Source organism: Oryza glaberrima, chromosome 5 (assembly GCF_000147395.1).
Source record: "Oryza glaberrima chromosome 5, OglaRS2, whole genome shotgun sequence".
NCBI classification, from domain to species: domain Eukaryota; kingdom Viridiplantae; phylum Streptophyta; class Magnoliopsida; order Poales; family Poaceae; genus Oryza; species Oryza glaberrima.
The window spans coordinates 23,901,245-23,910,827 of NC_068330.1; the positions used below are offsets into that span (position 1 = coordinate 23,901,245).

General features: G+C 42.9%; 1 protein-coding gene and 1 pseudogene across 1 annotated transcript; both read left to right on the top strand.

Annotated features, from left to right (window-relative positions):
- Positions 1-5,090: 5,090 nt before the first annotated feature.
- On the top strand, positions 5,091-6,370 carry LOC127774870 (uncharacterized). The gene has a single exon (XM_052301164.1). The coding sequence runs from the start codon at positions 5,227-5,229 to the stop codon at positions 6,226-6,228; it is 1,002 nt and encodes a 333-aa protein (XP_052157124.1). The 5' UTR covers positions 5,091-5,226; the 3' UTR covers positions 6,229-6,370.
- A 1,957-nt stretch (positions 6,371-8,327) lies between these two features.
- Positions 8,328-9,323, top strand: LOC127774290 (uncharacterized; annotated as a pseudogene).
- The last annotated feature ends 260 nt before the right edge of the window (positions 9,324-9,583 follow it).

Genomic DNA, 9,583 nt, shown 5'->3' on the forward strand with positions numbered 1-9,583 from the left:
TCTTCTTGCTCTTCCTTTGCCTAGCTTAATTAGATTCTCTTCTTCTCCGTTCGTTAAGGATGGTTAAGCTGAGGATCCATGGCAAGAACAGGGCCGGAGGAGGAGGAGGAGGAGGGCTCAGCAGGATGCTGAGGGAGCAGAAGGCCAGGCTCTACATCATCAGGCGATGCGTCGTCATGCTCCTCTGCTACCATGACTGATTTGACTGATGATGGTCTGAATCTGCCACACCTCTGCTCTGCTGCTGTTCATTGTCCTGGCGATGCATGGTTTCTGTACTGCTAGTCTGCTACTACTACTCTTTGGTTCTGTTCATCTGAGTTTTCGGTTCTAGGAATATTGTAGGCCTGACAAATTCTTTGGTGTATATAGGATAGTTTTGGGATAGATCTACTGACGGTTTTGATCATCTTCTTCTCTTATTTTGTGAGTTTGTGGTACTCCTAAGTCCTACAATGGCAAGGATGTACGTGTATCTTGGTGTCCGGCAACGTTCTTGGATCTTGTCCCGTGTTCTTCTGTTCTCAATCAGAAATGCAAAGTGAGAAAAATCTCTGTCTACTGGTATTTCTCTCTGTCTCTGACTCTGCTAATGGCGTATGATTTGGAATCTGGCAATCAAGTTTGCACCTTCATAAAAAAAATGTTGGGATCAAGCTAATGCATGTGGACTAGTTGAAACAGACAAATTATACTCATGTGGTCAGACATTGTTGCATGGAAGCTCACAGCTGAACTAACTATGAACAAAGCATTATCAATGTGTACATGAGAAGAAGATCAACAACATTTCCTACTCATGAAAACTCTGAATTTTTATCAGATAGCGTTGTTATACAATCCAAACTATGTATTCACTCCATTTCTATTTAGCGGATCTACCCGCAAAGCTTCTGTATTTTTTTTTCTAAAGAAAATGAAAAGGCATGACCTGCATACACACTTCAAATGTGTGTTTCAACTTTTGTCTTGCACAATATACTGGTTAGAATCTAAGAATGGCTAGCTAGATTTAATATTATATTTATCCAGTTCCCAGATTTCAGGGTTTAGAGGGTATGCATCTTCCAACAATACTGGGGTAGTGAACATGTAAATTCCTTACAAAATTGGTACATAGAGACAGAACAGAGATTTGTTTCCCCAATAAGGATCCATATATTCAAATTTTTTTTAACTAGTAAAGCTCTTGACAGGCAAAATCTTTGCCTGCCCCTCAAAAAAATCTAGGAAAAATGAGCCATTAAATTGTGATAAAAAATATATAAAAGCCTGTCCAAATAGTATTAGGTGGATTGAGCAGGCAACTCCAGAAAAAAAAAAACAGAGAGAAGCTTCAAGGTACTTGCAAATAACACGCCTACCGGTCTTGATTTTTGAAACTCACAGCTCATTGTGAGTAGACATCTGTCAGATATATCATCCAGTCTTATTTTTTGTTGTTTATCATCAGAATTGCTCAGACGATTAGTTGGATGAGCTTGGTTTTAAGTCTTATCAACTAAACATGCAGATTTCTGCCAGGCGACTAAGGCAGTTCAGATATAAAATGTTCCAATTTTCTACGGTCTCTCTGTCCATAAAAATGCTAAAATTACCGTCAGTTCTATCTTTTGCAACATCATCTTGGATTTTGGAATGCCGTTTAACTAGGAAGGCTCTGTTTAATTTAGATTATTGAATGAACTATTGCAATAGATTCCCGATGTGATTGTATCAATAAATTAAATGCTTTAAAAATAAAGTTAATAAATAATTCTGTACAAGTGGTTTAAACAATGCAGCAGAAAAAAAGTTTTTTTTTTAGAAAATGTATTTTTCGAAGCATGAAGTAAATGATCTGGTGAATAAGCAAGAAATAAGCTATATATCTGACCTTTAAAGTGACTGCTCGTGCACCCAATGGCCCTAATAGGTTAATAGTTCGACCTGAAACAACCTTGCAGAATGCATTTGTTTACTTCAGACTTCAGAGATAATTGTAGTTTAGTAGTACAATTTGGCTCGGTTCCAAACAACCGTTCTTTCTTTAGTCCCTATGGTCGGCAAAACCAGCGTTTTACCCGCCATCGGAGGTCGTGATAGAAAAGCATATCCTATATCCACTTGCTGTACTTCCTTCAGAAAACCATGTCCAAGTTCAGGCAATGGCTGCGAACTGAAGCTTAATTTGGAACAGCTTGTTTACTCTTCCATTGGAGCCACTGCAAAGTGCTAGTAATCTTTTGTACCAGTTGCTGTACTTGGAGCACTAGCTCTGAAGTTCGTGCTGTTTTCTGAGATCAAAACTGTGATTTGAACTGCTTCCAGTTGCTATGTGAAAACTGAGAAGAACAGAGAAGAAAATGCTGGTATCTAGAACCAGCAATTGCGTTCAAGAAACCACATGCAAATGTGCTCTCAACTGTCTACTTTGATTGCTATCTGTATGAACTAATGCAAACTAGTACCATGACCAATAGCAGAAGATGAACATGGTTAGCTAAGATAAGACGATCTCTTGAAGATGTGAAGAATTGTTGCAATGTCTGGGCGATGGACTTGTTTGAAAGATTTGGTGAGGATTGGATGCTCAGAAGATAGATATCACCACTATGTTGCTGTTCAAATTCCACAATATAAAAATTTCTGACCACAGCTCATGTAGCACCTGCATGTAATGGCTGTTCATGCAAACTGTAAAGTCAAATACTTAAAAAATGGCATCACCATGGAACTCAAGTTCACTGAACAAAAAAAGTCAAATAGCCGGAGAGTATTGTTTAGTGAGAAGAGGGCCATATTTCGGATGATGGAATATATATCAAAGTGTTTGGTCGGTCCGGATGCTCATGTCATGAGCTGGAGCTTAATTTTTGTTTACTGATATGATGAGTCAAACTGATTCAACCAGTGAAGAACATGAGCACGAGTTGCGCAATGACTGATCCTTGAAAACTAGAAGAGCCATTTTAGGGTGCTCTATAGAGCCACGGCAAATCACAACCGTTGATTATTTGTGCTTCATTTCTAATAAAAAAAAGAGTAAAGTCCATCACCGGTCCCTAAATTTGTACCGTTGTGTCATCTCGGTCCCTGAACTCGCAAATCGACCGTTCAAGTCCTCAAACTTGTTCGACTGTATTATCCCGGTCCCTAAACTTGCAGATCACTCGTTTAGATCCTCCAACTTATTCAGTTGTGTCACCCCGGTATCTAAACTTAGATTTGAATATCATCTGGGTCAAATAGGACGGTATAAAGACTTTATATTTAAAAATAATTCATAACTTTTTCATGTGAATTCTAATGAAGACAAATTTTATATCAAACTTGTAGCCCTCGACGCGATCTACAACTTTGTAGTTGAATTTCTTTTTATTTTAAGTCATTTTTTGTCCCAAAATGTAACTTTAAAATAAAAATTTCAAAATCTATAAACATGCAACAATATTTTGGGACCCTAAACAGTTTTAATTCAAAAACTTTTCAACTACAAAGTTGTAGGTCGCGTCGAGGGCTACAATTTTGATATAAAGTTTGTCTTCATTAGAGTTCACATGAAAAAGTTATGAATTATTTTTTAATATAAAGTTTTTAGACCGTCCTGTTTAGGGACCGGGGTGATACAACTGGAACTAAACGAGTGATCTGCAAGTTTAAGGACCGGGATGACACAGTCGAATAAGTTTGAAGACCTGAATAGTCGATTTGCGAGTTTAGAGACCGGGATGACACAACGGTACAAGTTTAAGGACATGTGGTGGACTTTACTCTAAAAAAAACATATATGATCTCCCTTCACCTAATACATGATGGCTAAAAATGCAAAGTATCTACTGACATAATTATCTTTCCTAAATTAATTATTTACAAATGATGAATTTATGATTTCAGCAACAAACTTAACAAGCCCACAATTTGCCAACACAAGGCGCAATGACTATGCATAAATTGGGTTTACATGTCAATGGAAGGCTTATGTTCGATTCTCATAGTTTTTACACTAATACAAAAATATGAAAAGTCGGATTTGGTATGAACAACGGATTGTATGTTTGCAATATGCAAAAGATAGATGAAAATAATTCAAAAATTCCGAATAGACCAAAAAATTTCAAATTACTGGTTTATTATAAATAATTCAAATTTTGTTACGTGGTGGAGCCTACCCATCCGGGTTCAAGTTTTTAAACTTAACACAAGTGTTAGTATTTACGGTTAATTATTCTTTGTGTTTCGAAAAAAAAAAGAGAAAAGAAACAAGGTTCCTTTGCAACGGTAGGAAAAGAAAAGGAAAACGCGATTAACTTTGCAGCGAAGTAGCGTTGGGCTTTGGGCTCACGGGCTTTACTAGGCCGATGCCTCGACTTCTCCTTTGCAGCTTGGACCGTCGACGCGTTTGAGCGCGGCCTACTCGACGAGCCTTGTCTCTCCGGCCGCGAGACTCACGGCCCCGGTCTCCGAGAAAAATCTGGAGTTGCACAAGATAATTAAGTTGTGCTTCCTGCATGGCTGCATGCAACTAAATCGATCGAAATCCCAACGACCCCAACAGACCAAATCCCAACCTGCAATTCGCATGGTCTCCTGCCTTTGCCATACTCCGAATTCCCATTGCGTGGACCGACGACGAAACGACCGTGTCCGGATGTGTGAACTCGAATTACGTATCTGCATGCACGCATGCAATATTCCAGTTCACACCATCTACAACCCATATGTTATATCCTCACAACATTTCGGAAAAAAAAATCAAACAATAATAAGATGAAGAAAAAAAAACAGATCAGACCGGGAAGCAGTACGCATGCATGCAGTTAGATGGAAAAAAAACAATAATCAATCAATAAGATGGAAAAAAACAAGTAATTAACAAGATCAGACCGGGAAGCACGCACGCATGTACTCATCCTATTGATCGGCAGAGCGAACGTCCCGTTTAACGCGCTGAGAGCGAGCGAGCGAGAGAGACGCGCAAAATTTTCTGTGCGGTGTGCGAACGCGTGGTGCCCGAGAATCGCATTGAGTATATCGTTCAGTTGATCGGTTTCCATCGATATATACTCATCATCATCCAATCTCAAAATTAAGAAACAGAAAGGCTTACTATTTCCTCGGCAGTCGGCCCCGACCAACCAACAACCAACAAACATCGGAGAGCCGGAGAGTAGTCAAGCCGGCCGCGTCGTCGCGTGGTCGTCGATCGATCGAGTGAGGAGTGATCGGCGCCTCTCTTCTGTCGTCATGGGGAGGGAGGCGTCCTCGCCACCGTGGGCGGCGGCGACGGCGGCGAATGGAGTGGCCGGCTCATCGTCGTCCGGACATAAGAGGAAGGCCGCCGTGGACGACGACGGCCGCGGCGAGGACGACAACTGGCTGAAACTGTCGCTTGCTCCGGTGGACTACGGCGATGCCACGGGCGACGTCGTCGACAACAACTCCTCCTCTTGCGCTCCGGCAGTGATGACGTCGACGGAGGAGCGGTCGGGGACGGCCGCCGGTGTGGCCTCCGGATCGGCGCGCGCCGGTTTGATCCCCAACGGTGCAGTCCCGGTATTCCCATGCTTCAATTTTCTTGGAACTTCAATGTCATCATCAAGCCTATCGCACCTCCATCAACAATCTTCCTCGACTCGACGTCAAAGCAACGCATCCACAGCAAGCTCTAGCGGCGGCATCGGCGGTGGTGACGACGATGAGGCACCGAACGTCATGAACGGCGGCGACAAGAACGATGGTAATGCTCTTCCAGATCCACCGTATCCTTGGGCTACCAATGAAGTGGCCAAACACCACTCCCTCGTTGAGCTCGCTCGTCGTGACATCATCAACATCAATGGCGAAGCTCGGTGCAGGCGCTGCGACACGCGCAAGATGATTGTCTACAACATTGCCACCAAGTTTCGAGAGGTGTCCGACTACTTCCGCCAGAACTACCAGCATATGAATGACCGTGCGCAGGCGCGGTGGATGAACCCCGTCGTGCCGAACTGCGATAGTTGTGGCCATGAGAGATGCATGCGTCCGGTGATTGCCGCTGAGAAGGAACGTATCAATTGGTTGTTCCTACTGCTCGGGGAGACACTGGGTTTGTGCACGCTTGATCAGCTCAAGTATTTCTGTGCGCACACCAACCGGCATCGCACCGGCGCCAAGGATAGGGTGCTCTTCTCAACCTACGAAGAGCTATGCAACCAGCTTGCTCCTGGGCTAATCATGGGGCATGATCAGTTGAGGATGCGTTAGCTATTAATTTTTTCGGTTGTTAATTTAGACTTTAAAGATGCAACCATGTCGTGGTTGTTATATTAGGTTCATCTAGAGTCTCTATCTTTTAGTCTCGTCTCTATAAGTATTTCACGATATATTATTTCTCTATGTTATTTGTAAGTTGTGCAACTGAATTTGAATTTTGAATGTAGGTGTGTACTGTTTTCTGAATTTCAGCCGGATTCCTCACCCTAGGATATAGCTCGTGTTGTCATGTAGAGCGCACATATCCTATTTTATCATGTTTGTTAATCAAACTGAATTTTTTGAACATAATAATTAATAACCAATGAGTTAATTAAATATTTGGTTTAAATCATTGAGCCGAATTGTCCCGGCCGTCCGGTCGCCTCGGTCTCACTCTCATACGAGCAGAAGCAAAAAGGAATGCCTCATTCTCGGCGCGCGGCACCTCCTCGATGCGCGGGGACGACGCCCGCCTCGACGATCGAACACACGCCGTGGTGACGACGAGTCCACAGCTGCCACCGTTCCACGCTAGTGCCGTGTTCACAACCGCTGCCACTTTCTACATCTGCCGTATTCCATCCGTCCATAAAAGTTAAGAAATATTTCACATTTAAATTTTTTTAAATAAATTGTTCTTATTTTTACTTAATACATTTAAGATTTAAATGAAGAGATAAATTGAATACTCATCTAAATACTCATTAGTTGTATGTTTACATTTATTTCTTAATTTTATAACATCTAAGATGATTTAATTTTTTTTTCTTGGTGATAAAAGTAATATGTGTAACTTTTATGAATGAAGAGAGTGTATGCTAATTAAGCTAGACTGGAGTCCTTACATCAGACAGAACGATTGATCTAATTAAGCTTAATTATCTTGATAAAGCAAGCAAATCAAAGGTAAAATTAAGCAACGTTAATTAGGAACTTCAGGGCAGGCGACTAGATGGATGTAGTCATGAAATCACGATAAAGCAGTAGGCGGCAGCCGGCGGCGAGGCTCCGCGGGCAAGCTAGTCGCGCCAGATGTGTACGGCAAGCGTACGTGTCGATCGCCTATGCTGAGGCCTACGGCGACAAGGATGCGTCGCCCAGTATGCAATCGCGAGAGCAAGCGGCACATATGCGGCAGCCGATCGGTCTTACGTGGAGACGAACTGGTTTGAGTGCACCTATATATATGATCGGTCTTACGTGGAGACATCGCCGTCTTTATAGTACTAAAGTTATTTAAATTTCTAACTTTTTCATCACATCAAAATTTTTCTACACACATAAACTTTTAACTTTTTCGTCACATCGTTTCAATTCCAACCAAACTTCTAATTTTGGTGTGAAATAAACACACCCGCACTCTCCCGAATAGCGTCTCACAGCTGGACGCTACGAAAAACAGCGTCCATCCTAATTTCCTAATTACGCACATACATTTACCAGAGATTTAATTAATGGGTTATTAATTATCATATTAAAAAATTTCAGATTTAACTAATGGGTTATTAATTATCATATAAAAAAATTTCGGTTAATCAAAGCCCAATACAAACGTTTTATTTTGTACGCACAAAACAAAAGCTCAACAAACACAGACAACAATGGGGTGCACTAGAACAACAATGGGACTGCGCACAGATGAAAGCTGTTCGAAATTCAAAAACTTACCAAAAACACAATGCCTTTTACGTTTCATGGATGGATGTCAATCTTTTTTATGGCAGTGGATGCTGGAATTTTAATCTTTCTTTATTACAAGCGATCGATGTTGTCTGGTGTAAAAAATATGAAGAAAAAGTACAATGATCCGATATTTGCTTTGATCAATTATACACCGAATGAGAGGCAGAGCGGCTCGCCTCAGAATCTCCATGTACGCGGATGACGCAGTGGTTTTTATAAACCCTGTTAGAGAGGATGTCCCGGCCTTCACCGATATTCTCGTGTATTTTGGACGTGCGACATGACTGGTCACAAACATGTAAAAATCGCAGGTGGCGGTAATCAAGTGTGCAAGCATTGATCTAGACTCCATCCTTGATGGCGTCCCAATGTTGCGGGCCCAATTCCCCATAAAATACTTAGGACTGCCGCTTCTACTTGAAAGGATGCGCAAGACGGCGGCGGCGGTGCAGGGAGCCGGCTCATCGTCGTCCGGACAGAAGAGGAAGGCCGCCATGGACGACGACGGCAGCGGCGAGGACGACAACTGGCTGAAACTGTCGATTGCTCCAGTGGTCTACGGGGATACCACGGGCGGCGTCAACGACGACGACGACTCTTCTCGCGCTCCGGCAGTGATGACGTCCACCGAGGAGCGGCCGGCGACGGCCGCCTATGTGGCCTCCCGATCTGCGCGCACCGGTTTGATCCCCAACGGTGCAGTCCCGGTATTCCCATGCTTCAATTTCCTTGGAACTTCAACGTCATCATCAAGCCTATCACACCTCCATCAACAATCTTCCTCGACTCTACGTCAAAGCAATGTGTCCATGGCAAGCTCTAGCGGCATCGGCGGTGGTGACGACAACGAGGCACCTGGCAACATCGTCGCACCGAACGTCCCGAACAGTGGCAGCAACGACAACAACGGCGGTAATGCTCCTCCAGATCCACCGTATCCTTGGGATACCAATAAAGCAGCCAAACACCACTCTCTCGCCGAGCTCACTCGCCATGACATCAAAACCATTCGAGGCGAGGCTCGGTGCAGGCGCTGCGACACACACAAAATGATCAAATACGACATTGCCACCAAGTTTCAAGAGGTGTCCAACTACTTCCATCAAAATTACCAACATATGAATGACCGCGCACAGGTGCGGTAGATGAACCCCGTCGTGCCGAACTGCGACAATTGCGGCCATGAGAAATGCATGCGTCCAGTGATAGCCGCCGAGAAGGAGCGTATCAACTGGTTGTTCCTACTGCTTGGGAAGACACTAGGTTTGCGCATGCTTGATCAGCTCAAGTATTTTTGCGCGCACACCAATCGGCATCGCACCGGCGCCAAGGATAGGGTGCTCTTCTCTACCTACGAAGAGCTATGCAACCAGCTTGCTCCTGGGCTAATCACATGCCATGATCAGTCAAGGATGCGCTAGCTATTAATTCTTTCGGTTGTTAATTTAGACTTTTAAAGATACAACCATTCATACATATGTGGTTGTTACGTTAGGTTCATCTAGAGCCTCTGTCTTTGAGTCTCGTTGCTATAAGTAGTTCATGATATATTATTTCTTGTAAGTTGCGCAGCTGGATTTGAATGTGGTGTGTATTTTGTCCATTCTTATATTTTTATTATACGGAAAAACATATCAAACATTATGCCACTTAGATAAAAAAAAGGTTTAAAAAAGTAAAT